The 14386-nt window shown below is 35.0% G+C and overlaps 1 protein-coding gene across 2 annotated transcripts in view; it reads right to left on the reverse strand.

Annotated features, from left to right (window-relative positions):
- LOC306880136 (tumor necrosis factor receptor superfamily member 21-like) overlaps window positions 1-14386 on the reverse strand; it is a 29822-nt gene that overhangs the window by 3866 nt on the left and 11570 nt on the right. For both annotated transcript variants that reach the window (XR_013785051.1, XM_079433464.1), the window contains exons 4-5: window positions 8649-8914; window positions 333-546 (exon numbers count right to left, since the gene is read on the reverse strand). Coding sequence is in view for 1 of the 2 variants with exons in the window: in XM_079433464.1 (XP_079289590.1) it covers window positions 333-546; window positions 8649-8914 (480 nt within the window). In the remaining variant the exon portion in view is untranslated. The remainder of the gene's footprint in view (window positions 1-332; window positions 547-8648; window positions 8915-14386) is intronic.

A 14386-nucleotide genomic window follows, 5' to 3' on the forward strand; every position in this document is an offset into this window, starting at 1 on the left:
AACAATAAATTGTTTGCATATTTGAAATGTTTCAACATACTATGCAGAAACATAAAACATCCATAAGGAGGCCATATGCAGTAAAAAATCAAATAAATTAAACATTAAACACTATCCAAGTATTCAGTGAAAATGGTTTATATCTCTGAGAAATTCAGAGCTCTTAAATGACCAATTACACTATATATAAATTTTATATTTTAATTTAAAGTGTGACATTTTGATCAGCCGGTTGTATTTTTATATATCATTATATGTTTAGTACTACTAACTTTTTAATGGTGTGTTTTTCTAGCAGTTTTTCTTCCTAGTGTTTATCCATGTGCGTTTACCTTTGGTTATGAAAGAGCCTGTCCGGCTGAGGGCAGAGTCCTTGCTGGAAGTGGAGTCACAGCGCAGCAGCGGCTCTGATTCGTCGGTGAAGAATCCTTTGGTGCGCTCCATGGGGGACTGCTCCACCACCACACTGGGTGACTCTAAAGGCTTATGGCTAGGGCTCAGACAATGGCTTACATTCACAGCCGTCATTAGCTTGTTCAGGTCAACCTATGTGAAAAGAGGTGTCACAGTACATATTAATGACAGCGATGAGAACATCATTCTGGCACACATTTCTATAGAGATTCTTTTTCGTGCTGTTCTGAACCCACAAGTGTATCCTATCAGAACAAACAAAGTTTTCTTGGAACAACTATTACGTGAGTAATGGATTTGAAAGAACGAGGGTCTTTGCTGATAGACAGCGATGACTATATTAATGTGTGGGCTCTACAAGTGTATCACTATGTGCTCACGGCCGGGTCAGCACAAAGGGTTCAGCCTTCACAGCCCTGGACCACCCACATGAGTCCTGTCCCAGTTGGCCTTTGCGGCAGGGGAAGACAGATGAAAAAGATCCAGTACAGCCAGAAATTCACTGCCCACAGAGCACATGGCCTGTATTACAGTCACAAACCCCCCTGTGTGCAAAGCATACTTGTTATGCCAGTTTGTTGGAACATTAATGGTGCATTTCCGAGAACAAGTCACTTCATAGGAAGTCGGTACAGTCCGGATTTTATTACCACAGTCTTTACTGGACACTAAAGGCAAATGTGGCCACCATTTTAGCAAACTATGCATATTAAGTGAATGTACCCACAAACATGCTCAGCATAATCCATATGCAGGCCCAATTTAAATATGACATCTTGTGTGCGTAGTTTGATCGGGTGGGTTATCTGAAAGTTATTTGATTGTAATGTAGCTAAAGTATAGACTTGGTGACTCTTAAGAATGCACTGGTGACTCTCCAATTGGGAAATCCTGACATAAGCTATTCAAGGAAGCATATAATAGGATGGGCAGGTATTCAAACTTCTGAAGTGGAACATCCAAATTATAGGAAGGACGGAAACCACTCCATTTCCGGGGAAAGTTTCCCTTGGAATCAGCAGTGAATAATCAATGCCACATAAAAAGGCAGACCATTACTCTGAGTGCCACGGAGAGAGATCACATTTAGTCATTCATTAGTCAGCCCACACAGAGAAAAACAGCTCTGAACTCAAAGACACCACCAGGCAAATGGCAACACAAGAGGTCAAGCGAGATAATACATGAGTAATGGAGCATTACAGAACTCGGATATTTCACTGTCCTTACATTGTTTGTGCTATTGTGTTTGTGTTTTTTCCTGAGAAAATCTGGTAATCTTTGAATAAAAGCGTCTGCTAAATGACTAAAAGTAAAGAGTGTAAAGACCATCGACTCTACCGTCCGACTCCACCGGGCTAGGACACCGGCAAAGGATATAAGTATCGCTTTTTATTTTATTTTTTTCCCTTTATATGTTTACTATTGAAATGTTGTATGCATTTGTCAATTTTATTTAATTTCTGTATTTTCTTAAATGGGTGTGTATAGAGTATTTACAGAGTGTTAATTTTTAGTTTTAGTTACTTTTTCTTATTTGTAAGTCGCTTTGGATAAAAGCGTCTGCTAAATGACTAAAAGTAAGTAAAGTAATTTCACTGAACAGGTAGTTACCTGTCCAAATTCAGTACACTACATTTATGCAATGATGTGAGTTTTCTTTGACTTCAGAAATCTTGTATTTTGGCACACATCAACAGTAGGAACTAAGCTAACAGATAACACTGCTCCACCCTGTCAATGAAATCATGCATTAGTGCCGAAAGGAAGGAAGTAAGTGTGCCGCAGCACATGCAAGATACAAAAATAGCCACTTTTTACAAGGGAAGCCAGAATGGGTGCAGCAATTACAGATGCATCTCTCTGGTGAGCATTGCTGGCAAATTGTTTATCCGTCTATATCTAAATGCAATCATCATGCCCCCCAAAAAAGAACAAAAAAGGGATAATTTAGATTTTTGGCAATGAGGCATTATTTTCATGCCAATTAAGCATGTTTTAATACAAAATTACTATAATATGAAGGACAATTATCCATAATAATTATTTAAAATATATATATAAAACAAAAATAATTGTAAAAAACATTGCAGTAATGAGAAAAAAAATCTTAAAACTAATAGCATATATATTTATATACATACTGTCTAAAATAAATGCCTAATTTCAGGTAGATACTGAACTAATATACTAAACTGCACTGTACTGTAAAATATACACAACAATGCAAAAACGTTGGGGTCATATATACAGTGGTGATCAGAATTATTGGCATCCTTGGTAAATATGATCAAAGAAGGCTCTGAAAATAAACCTGCATTATTAATCCTTTTGATCTTTTTTTATTTATTTTTTTATCACAAACATCCAACCTTTCATTGAACTAAAACAACAGAAAATGGGGGAAAATCTCATTATGAAATAAATGTTTTTCTCAAATACACGTTGGACATAATTATTGGTACCCCTAGAAATTCTTATGAGTAAAATATCTCTGAAGTATATTCCCATTCATATTTATAATATTGAGCACTCCAGGGGAATTATGAACATGAAATTATCAAGCTATGGCTTCCTGTTTCACAGAAATATAAATAAGAGGGAAAACAAAGTCAAAATGATCTTAATCATCCATCAAAATGAGAAAACCCAAAGAATATATTTCTGATGTGCAGCAAAAGATAATGGAGCTTCACAAATTAGCGAAGTGGCTAAGAAAAGAGCTAGAGCAGTGAAAATTTCCACCATCAGGGCAATAATTAAGAATTTCCAATCAACAGAAAATGTTATGAATCTGCCTGGAAGAGGACGTGTGTCTATATCGTCCTAATGCACGGTGAGGAGGAGAGTTTGAGTGGCTAAAGACTCTCCAAGGGCCACAGCTGGAGAATTGTAGAGAAAGGTTGAGTTTCAGGGTCAGAAAACCTTAAAAGAAATTGTCAAACAGCCCCTACATCACCACATGTTGTTTGGGAGGGTCTCAATAAAAATTCTCCTCACTCCTCACAAAAATTGGTCCAAAAAAAAACCAAGCTTCTACTATGGCCATTCCAGTCCTCTGACCTGAACCCTGTAGAAAATGAGTGAGATGAACTGAAGGGAAGCACCAACATGGAGCTGGGAATCTGAAGGGTCTGGAGTGATTCTGGATGAAGGAATGGTCTCTGATCTCTTCTCAGGTGTTCTCTAACCTCATCAGGAATTATAGGAGAAAATTGAGCTGTTTAACTGGCAAATGGAGGTTTCAAAAAGTATTGAATAAAAGGGTACTGTTAATTGTGGATTAGAGAAAAACATTTATTTTATAATGATATTTCCTCCCATTTTAAATTCTTATTCTCCAATGAAAGGTTAGATTTTTGTGATTTTTTTAAGTAAAAGATCAAAAGGATTAACAATGCAGATGAATTTTCACAGCCTTCTATGATCATATTTACCAAGGGTGCCATTAATTCTGACCAAGACTGTATATATGTGCTGTCAATCGATAAAAAAACTTTTTCTGAAATTAATCGCGATTAGTTTTTAATTATACTTTTATATTGTAATAATTTCATATTAAATCTTCAAATTAATATAGAAACAACAAAGTATATTTGTATCTTTTTTATGACTGAATGCAAGTATCATACCAACTGATGTCTCTATGGATTTTTTCCCCTAATATTTAACCACTGACTATAGCCATTCAACATTACAGTATAATTGAGAGCTATCAATTTAACATTTATTAGACTTTAAAAAATAACTTCTAATTTAAATGAACTTAAAACAATCTTCACATAAACCCATTATAATAAATGTCATATAGCCTATACCTGTGCCCTTCAGCATGAAAATATAGTCTAATTGAATAAAGTTATCAAACACTAAATTCTAAATAAGATAAAGCTTAAAACTACAGAAGTTATTGATTTCCTCTTTTTAATATTGTTCTTTGATTAACATGCATCACAGCAGCTGGTTATTTTGGCTGCTACTTAAAAAACTGAATTTGGTGCGGCTCTGACACTGCTTTAAATGTGACTCATATAATAAAACTGTGCATGCAAATATTTAAGGCAGCTTTAATCGCCTTCTTTTGTAACTTCATGACTTAACTGACGACAAAACTACAACATTGCATTCTCTTAGTTTCATTTGGGTTTGAATATGATACAGCGCTTTAATATAGCCTAATACAGCGCGTGCCGGCACATTTATGCATGCACTTGAAGAGCACGCGCTACGAGCAGAGCACAGATTAACGGCTGACAGGACAGGGAGATTAGTTTTTACTGACATATGGCCTGACAACATCTCATCTGACCGCAGTTCATTGATGTTCTTGTCACCGGTACCGTTTCCGCGCTCGTTTGACTTGCGCCTGGCGCTGAAGTGAAGTTGAAGTGCGCGTCTGAAAAGTGTCCCGTTTGATGTGCTTGTAAAGACCTTCTGCTTCTGCGTCTGAATAAATTCAATTATTTAGCAGTTGTGAAACTAAAAAAATTAAAATCACCTGCGTTAACGCACTAATTTTGACACCACTAAAATATATATATATATATATATATACACACACACATTATACATATACATATATATATATATATATATCAGTTCATGTGAACTTTCTATTAATCAAAGATACATTTTTATAATACTTTAAAGTCTTCACTGCCATTTTTCATCAATTTAATGCATCTTTTCTGAATGGAAGTATTAATTTCTTTCAAAAACCTCTAACCTTTGAATGGTAATATGTATATATATATATATATATATATATATATATATATAAATTACATTATTGCTAAATCCATATCATTTGTATTAGAACTGTCTAATACAAATTAGCAACCTTATTATTTGGAACCCTACATTTTTTTTTTCTTCTTGTATTGTATTTCTATTTTATCATACTTTGTCTATTTAATTTGATGTTTATTTGTAAAAACTAAGTACCTGATCACCATTCGCTTTCATTGTATGGAAAAAGAAACATTACCATTTTCTCTGATTCCTTTTGTGAATTTTTAAATATTATAAAATATTCATATTTTTAATTCACAGGAAATATAAGTTTATTAGTAACTACTAACCAACAAATGGTCCCAAACTGGCTTTCACAAGTGAAATTTAGTTGGATATACCCATTTTCTTCTACCTTGGAACCCTGCAATCCATGTATTTTAGTTTAGTTCATGCTATGGCAAAAAACAAAACAAAACAAAAAAAATCCAAAAATCTTCGATTTTCCATCCTCTCTGACTGTATTCAACTGCAGAAAGAAGGTTATACAAGTTTTTTAGCAACATGAGGGTGAGTAACTAATGACAGGACTTTTATATCTGTGGTGAACATCCCTTTAAAAGAATGCGAATGCGAGAATTAAATGGGCTTTGTCAGGGCATTCTCTCTTTCTCTGAGCAAAAACACAATGGTGCTTACAAGATCTGATATTGAATTAGCAATGCTGAATGAAAATGATGCAGCAATGAGGATGAAACATCATTATCATGACAGAGCAGCATTCATCAGAGCCACATGTTTGTAGATCAAATCACATGTAGCTCCACATAACCTCGCGTCAGGAGAATGAATTGCACGCGGTAAGAAATAGAAAAACATTAGTATCAAATTAAATGAGTCTTTTAATTAAATGACATTTGAACTTAGGTATGTTCCTTCTTGTTTCCAAATGTCTGGGAAGTAAAATGCATAATTTCTTCAAATGTTTGATCTCTTGTACTTTATAATTTCATATACACACAGAGTTCTCCCGGAATCATATGTTTTAAGTTCTTTTACTGCCTATAAACAGAATGACATGCACTTTTATGAATTACAAAGGATACAAAGTCATACCACTTGGACTCGGAATGCAAGTAAACCTCAGATAAGGGCCCTCAGAGGATAAACACACCCGGTGCTCCACTCATCATGGACGCCAGCCAAACAGCCCCAAAACTTTTAGAAGACGTCACCAACACTCAGTCTGTCCCGTGCTACTATTTATATAACACGTTATGACAGGTTTCCAGACCGTTAAGCAGAATCAAAGAACTTTTCTTTCTCTTGAAAAAAACTTTTTTTTTTTGTGTAATGTTGAAGTTCCGCTACCAAGCTGTGGACCATGCACTGTGTGCTGTAGGTGGTCTTGTTGAGTCTGGAGCAGTGTTAGCTGCGGCTAATAAGATCAGTGTGGTAGTGACACACTTTCCACATCTGTGGCTTGTGTCCTGGTGGGTGATGGCACAGCGTTCAAGGCGGCTCCCATGTTGTGGTTCCATGCATTTACCAACAGCTTGTGTGCTGGATATGAATAGAGAAGATATTTGGGTATACACCCATCCTCCTTCCTGCGACATGCAACTTGTCTGAACAGTAGACTGTGTGGTTAGAATAATGTGCTTGTTGATTTCATTGAGGCTGGACCTTAGATGTGGAAGGAAGCCTCTATATTTTTATTTAGCTTTTTTTTTTTTTGGCATAATTTAAACTACATTTCACTGGCAACGTTGGTTAGTTGTTACTGATGAATATATATATACAGTATATATATATAATATTCATGTGTTTATATTTTTATATCTTTTTTAATGTTAATCTATAGGTGAACTATTCATTTAAACATACGGATTTATAAACAAAATATGAGGACAAATGAAGTAAACATGAGAATTACTTTAAAACGGTGAACAGGATGTGCTCCGCAGAGAGATGACATTGCTCTGCCTTTACACACAAACGTTCAGTGAAAGTCAACACCCGCACTTAGGTCATTATGAGTTGGCGTTGACAGGCAGACATATAAATAAGTCTGAGAGTTTTATCTCACTTTTATCTTTGTCATATCAGTGGCATCAAAATGAGTCCAAAAGCCTTAACTTCACCATCTGCTATGACCTTGAAACAAGGGCAGAGTAAATAAAGTGGCCTTTATAATATCTGCACACAGGAAAGGCTGTAAACTCTAAAATGAAAGTTGACGACTGATCCTCCATCTCAGGTAGTCTGTCAGGCTTTTGTCATTAGTATTGCAGCTCAATAGGATGCAGCCAGGAGTCACGATGCACTCATGTGGTTTGTTTACTCTTCTGCGCACGTATTATCCAAGTTGAGTGTTATTAGACCTGGGGTGTGTGTTATGTAAGACAATATACACATGAGTATTTGATCCGTTATTGTGGCCTGACTAATACAGCAGCTTGTGGCATGACCATGGCAGGACAGGTTTGATGTTTGCTAAGATACAACAATACAAACACTTATTACAATAAAATGTAAACCATTTTTAAAAACCTATTTTTTTAAAAATCCACAGACCCCCAAAATATGTTTTTCAATTGTTTTTGCTTATTTATTTAATATATAAGTACTTGACTAAATATTTATATTATCTTTATTTACTTGAATTAATTATGTAAATGTTATTTATTTTAAGCAATAGTTTGTTAATTTAGCTATTCACTATTTATTTTTATCAAATATATTAATTTATTATATATTTTCATTTTATATTCATTTATTTTCCTTTTTGATTTATTTAAAATCATTTTTAATACAATTTATTTGAAAAAATGAAAAAGATAAATACGTGTAACATATTTGCTAAATATTTAGTTTCGATTGTTACATTACGTTTTTCTGCATAAAATGTTCAGTAGTACTATACTGTCAGTTGTATTATATTTAAAATCAAAAAGTATTTATTTACTTTTAACAAGTTTATTATTTTCAATTGTTTTGCTTTAGTTATTTATTTACCGATTTATATTTAATAAATACGTAAATGATTAAATATTTATTTTAACTATATTTGTTTTAATTATTTAAATGTTATTTATTTTAAGCAATAGTTTGTTTATTTAGCTATTCATTATTTTAATCAAATATATGAATTTACTGTTTATTTTCATTTTATATTCATTTATTTTCCTTTCTGATTTATTTTAATAATTTTCTATTTTAAAACAATTTATTTGTTTATAGATTGTTTAATCTTTTTTATTATTTATTTATTTTATTTATTTATTTATTAATTCCATTGCTTTTCTCTAAACATTTCCACAGCATTTTCTTGCACCTGGTGGTTCCCAGATTCCAGCTTGAGAACCCCTGGCCTAATGGATGCTGCCATGTTCAATCATGGCTAACTGCTAAAACCCTCATGTTTACAATGGTATCTGTAACCAAAAACATTAGTTTTTTCACAAAACTTCATTGTCAATCTAAAATCTAAAGTTGCTCACCTGAGGATCGTCTTCCATGACACTACGTATCTTGTCCACCACGTCAATGTGGCGTTGGCGGTGAAGGGCATTGATCAGCTTTGCCAGGTTGGCGTCACTGTCGCGTATGGTCCAGTGCTGCAGAGCAGCATATGCCCTCTCGTGATCAGCCGAGTAGCCGTTGGAAAAGGCGGCCACCTCTCGCTCGGTGGCATTAGCCAGAGACTTATACATGTCAATCCACTGACTGCCAATCTGTGCTGCCACCAGCTTCAAGATGTCAACACCTAGAGAATGAGAGGAAAGGTCAATCCTATGTTTACCTAATGTAAACTGTAGTTTGAACCTCAAAAGACATGCACAACACAACACTCCCAATGTATTACCTTTGACAAGCTGTACTGATATATCACAGTACAGCATGCCGTGTGTTGATATACACTACCATTCAAATGTTTGGGGTCAAAATGTTTTTTTTTTATTTTATTATTATGTTTATTCAGCAAGGATACATTAAAATGAAAACTGGAGTAATGGCTGCTGAAAATTCAACTTTGACAACACGGGAATAAATTATAGTTACAGGTGCTGGTCATAAAATTAGAATATCATGAAAAAGTTGATTTATTTCATTAATACCATTCAAAAAGTGAAACTTGTATATTAGATTCATTCATTACACACAGACTGATATATTTCAAATGTTTATTTCCTTTAATGTTGATGATTATAACTGACAACTAATGAAAGTCCCAAATTCAGTATCTCAGAAAATTTGAATATTGTGAAAATGTTCGATATTGAAGACACCTGGTGCCACACTCTAATCAGCTAATTAACTCAAAACACCTGCAAAAGCCTTTAAATGGTCTCTCAGTCTAGTTCTGTAGGCTACACAATCATGGGGAAGACTGCTGACTTGACAGTTGTCCAAAAGACGACCATTGACACCTTGCACAAGGAGGGCAAGACACAAAAGGTCATTGCTAAAGAGGCTGGCTGTTCACAGAGCTTTGTGTCCAAGCACATTAATAGAGAGGCGAAGGGCAGGACAAGATGTGGTAGAAAAGAGTGTACAAGCAATAGGGACAACCGCACCCTGGAGAGGATTGTGAAAAAAAAAACATTCAAAAATGTGGGGGAGATTCACAAAGAGTGGACTGCAGCTGGAGTCAGTGCTTCAAGAACCACCACGCACAGACGTATGCAAGACATGGGTTTCAGCTGTCGCATTCCTTGTGTCAAGCCACTCTTGAACAAGAGACCGCGTCAGAAGCGTCTTGACTGGACTGCTGCTGAGTGGTCCAAAGTTATGTTCTCTGATGAAAGTAAATTTTGCATTTCCTTTGGAAATCAAGGTCCCAGAGTCTGGAGGAAGAGAGGAGAGGCACATAATCCACGTTGCTTGAGGTCCAGTGTAAAGTTTCCACAGTCATTGATGGTTTGGGGTGCCATGTCATCTGCTGGTGTTGGTCCATTGTGTTTTCTGAGGTCCAAGGTCAACGCAGCCGTCTACCAGGAAGTTTAGAGCACTTCATGCTTCCTGCTGCTGACCAACTTTATGGAGATGCAGATTTCATTTTCCAACAGGACTTGGCACCTGCCCACACTGCCAAAGCTACCAGTACCTGGTTTAAGGACCATGGTATCCCTGTTCTTGATTGGCCAGCAAACTTGCCTGACCTTAACCCCATAGAAAACCTATGGGGTATTGTGAAGAGGAAGATGCAATACGCCAGACCCAACAATTCAGAAGAGCTGAAGGCCACTATCAGAGCAACATGGGCTCTCATAACACCTGAGCAGTGCTACAGACTGATCGACTCCATGCCACGCCGCATTGCTGCAGTAATCCAGGCCAAAGGAGCCCCAACTAAATATTGAGTGCTGTACATGCTCATACTTTTCATGTTCATACTTTTCAGTTGGCCAACATTTCTAAAAATCATTTTTTTTGCATTGGTCTTAATTGATATTCTAATTTTCTGGAATACTGAATTTGGGACTTTCATTAGTTGTCAGTTATAATCATCAAAATTAAAGGAAATAAACACTTGAAATATATCAGTCTGTGTGTAATGAATGAATCTAATATACAAGTTTCACTTTTTGAATGGTATTACTGAAATAAATCAACTTTTTCATGATATTCTAATTTTATGACCAGCACCTGTATATATAAAACAGTTTTATTAAATTGTATTATTATTTCAAAGTGGTGCTGTTTTACTTTATTTTTGATCAAATTAAATGCAACCTTGGCATGATGTGCTGTTGGCGCAGTACAGAGTAGACAGTGTGGAATGGAATCATGCAGTGCAGAAGGGCAGCGCTCTAGGGTTACAGTACACCAGCGGTTCCAGTGGGACATACTGTCCCATGGATAAAGTTATATGAATGACCTAGATTGATGCCTGTGTTTATACACTTTGGTGTAGAGTGACATACAGATGCCTCCAAGGGAATCCTTTTAAGAGAGAACCCCTGAAGCAAACCCAGGGAGCCATGATAAGTTTGTTTTTTGTTTTTTTTAACTCACACTATACTCACATATATGGCATATTTCCACTTGATACTAATTTTTGCTCATAGGGTTAGGGATCTCAGTGCAGCCCTAAACCAAAGTATTAAACTTCAGCATGTGCTGTAAATCATCTCACATCATTTGTGCTATAGTCAAGAATGAGAAATCAAGAATCACAAATAGATTAATAGAATTACTATTAAGTGATTGTTCCAAAAAAAAAAAGAAAAAAAAAAAATTTCCCCAGACTTTGTGGAAAATCCCACAGATTCATACTGAGGAAGGGACTAAAAATAAAAATAAAACCATAAATAAAATTTTATTACTTGAAAAAAAAAAATGAACTGAAAATAAATAAATATTTAAAACTTAATTTTATTTTATTTCAGGTAGTTTTCTTAATTTGCTTTAGTTTAAAATGAACTGAATATAATGTGTCCATATTTACATATATGACAAAAAAAAAAAAAATTACTAAAACTTTAACAAAAATTTAAGTAAAAACAGAAAGTATAAAAATAAAATCTCATGAAATAAAACAAAAAACTATATAAAAAAAGCACTGAAAATATAAAACGTGTATGCAGTGAAAATGTAAAACAGAACAACTTCAAAAAACAAACAAAATAAATAAATAAAATCAATCGTAAAGTATAAAAAATGTAAGACAATTCAATTTATCAATAACTTTATATTACAGTTTCTTAAAAACTCTTGTTTTCTAAAAAAAAAAACAATGTTAAAGCACAAATCTTGTAAGCTTTTATAAAGAGAGCCCAATGTAAAACAGCATAGATCAATGCAATCCATGTTGAATTAGTCTCTACAGCAGATAAACGTGACTGAGTGCAGCGTAACAGGTTGATTGTAGGGGACAACTGCTGCTGGAAGGTATTAGAGCATCTATCTGTAAGCCAGATCGGTCTTGTTTGGGATCCATCTGTAGCAAATTGACTGGAGCTCTCAGGAGGATAGCGTGCCACAGACTGTACTGCGGATCTAAAAATGCCAAGGCCTGCGGGCTGCCCATCCTCTCTACTGTTGTTTCCAGAGGTTGCTACGGCATGACAGCATGTTAAAGGAGGACGGGCTCGGTCTGAACGATTTAGGCCAAAGTCGATGGGTTGCGTGATGCCTTCCCTGTCTATGACTGTACTGATGATGGACTTGGTAGCCCTAGTCCCAAAGGCAACTTGTTTGGAATGCTGGGAAAACACGTGTCGCTACTATCTGAATGTACAGCCTGCTTACAAATGTTTCAGTCAGCAAGTGCAATGTTATTCTTACACTCTTAAACTAATGTGACTTGAATATTTGTTATTATACTACTATTTAATAATATTACTTTAAATATATACAGTAAATCTATTCATCTATCATCTATCTATATTGTATATATTATATTTAATATTATAAATACATAAAGATGAGGTAGCTAGATAGAAAGATTCCCTGAATATATATAAAACTTAAAATATTATGAAAAAGTTAATTTTTTTGGTAACATTTCAAAAAGTGAAACTTTCATATATTCTAGATTAATTTCATGTAAACTGAAAAATTTCTAAAAGTTTTTTTTTTTGTTTTAAATTTTGATTAGGGCTTACAGCTCATGAAAGTCAAAAATCCAGTATCTCAAAATATTAGAATATTTCCTAAGATCAATCAAAAAAAGGATTTGCAAAACAGAAAAGTTCAAGTTCTTTAAAGTATGTTCATTTATGCACTCAATAATTGGTCAGGGCTCCTTTAGCACAAATTCCAGCATCAGTGAGGAATGGCATGGAAGCGATCAGCCTGTGGCTCTGCTGAGGCACTATTGAGCCTTCAGGTCGTCTGGATTGCTGGAGCCACTGTTTCTCATCTTTCTCTTGAAAATATCCCATATATTCCATATGGGGTTCAGGTCAGGCATGTTGGCTGGCCAATCAAGCACAGTAATATCATGGTCAGCAAACCACTTGGAAGTGGTTTTGGCACTGAGGGCAGGTGCTAAAGTCCTGCAGGAAAAGGAAATCAGCATCTCCATAAAGCTTGTCAGTAGATGGAAGCATAAAGTGTTCCAAAATCTCCTGGTAGACGGCTGCATTGACTTTGGGCTTGATAAAACACAATGGACCAACACCAGCAGACGTCACGGCACCCCAAATTATCACTGACTTCAGAAACTTCCTTACTGGACTTCAAGCAGCTTGGATTCTGTGCCTCTCCAGTCGTCCTCCAGACCTTTATTTCCAAATGAAATGCAATACTTACAGTATTCTTATACAGTATTCTCAAGCTTGCGGTCATACCTGTTGCTTGTGCACCTTTTCCTACCCAATTTCTTCCTTCCAGTCAACTCTGTATTTAATATGCTTTGATACAGCACTCTGTGAACAACCACCCCTTTCAGTAATGACCTTCTGTGACTTACCCTCTTTGTGGAGGGTGTCAATGATTGTCTTCTGGACTATTGCCAAGTCAGCAGTCTTCCCCATTATTGTGGTTTCAAAGAACAAGAAATACCCAGAATTTATACTGTAGGGATGGTCATTTAATGAAACTCAAATGTAAATACACTAATATTGAGCTAGTAGCTCTAATCATGAAAATTAAAACAAAAAACTTTTGAAATGTTTTACTTTACATGCATCTAGAATATATGAAAGTTTCACTTTTTGAAATAAGTTACAAAAAAAAAAGAAGTTTTTCACAATATTTTTTTTTTTAAATTGGACCTGTAAATAACATACCTTGATGAGCTAAGAGACTTCATTCAAAAACAAACAAAAAAATCTTACCAGCCCCTATATTTTTGCATAAATACAATATATATTTTATGTTAAACTGTATTTAAATATTTGTAAAAAATATTACAGTGCATCCTAGCGATCAAACTATGACAATTTCATATCACGGTTATAGAGATCAAAATTATCATGGTATTGTTCAAATTTGCTGGAAATGCTCAAAAAGTACATTGAATCAAATTATTTTTCATTATATTTTTTACATTACTGGAGAATTTTACAAGAAAATACCATTTCAGTCTTTCTACTTTTCTACTAATTTAACATGATACTTGGCATTTCTTCAATTTCTGCTATTTCTGAGTAACAATTGTTTCAAGTAAAGCTTTGCATAATTCTGGACAATATTTAATTGTCACTGGCTGACCACTTGTGATCGGACCACCGTATATCCATCTTAATATCAGCTGTAGATAGGGAGGCGTTATGTAAAAGTGGAGAAA

The sequence above is a fragment of the Barbus barbus genome (assembly GCF_936440315.1).
Source record: "Barbus barbus genome assembly, chromosome: 14".
In the NCBI taxonomy this organism is placed as follows: domain Eukaryota; kingdom Metazoa; phylum Chordata; class Actinopteri; order Cypriniformes; family Cyprinidae; genus Barbus; species Barbus barbus.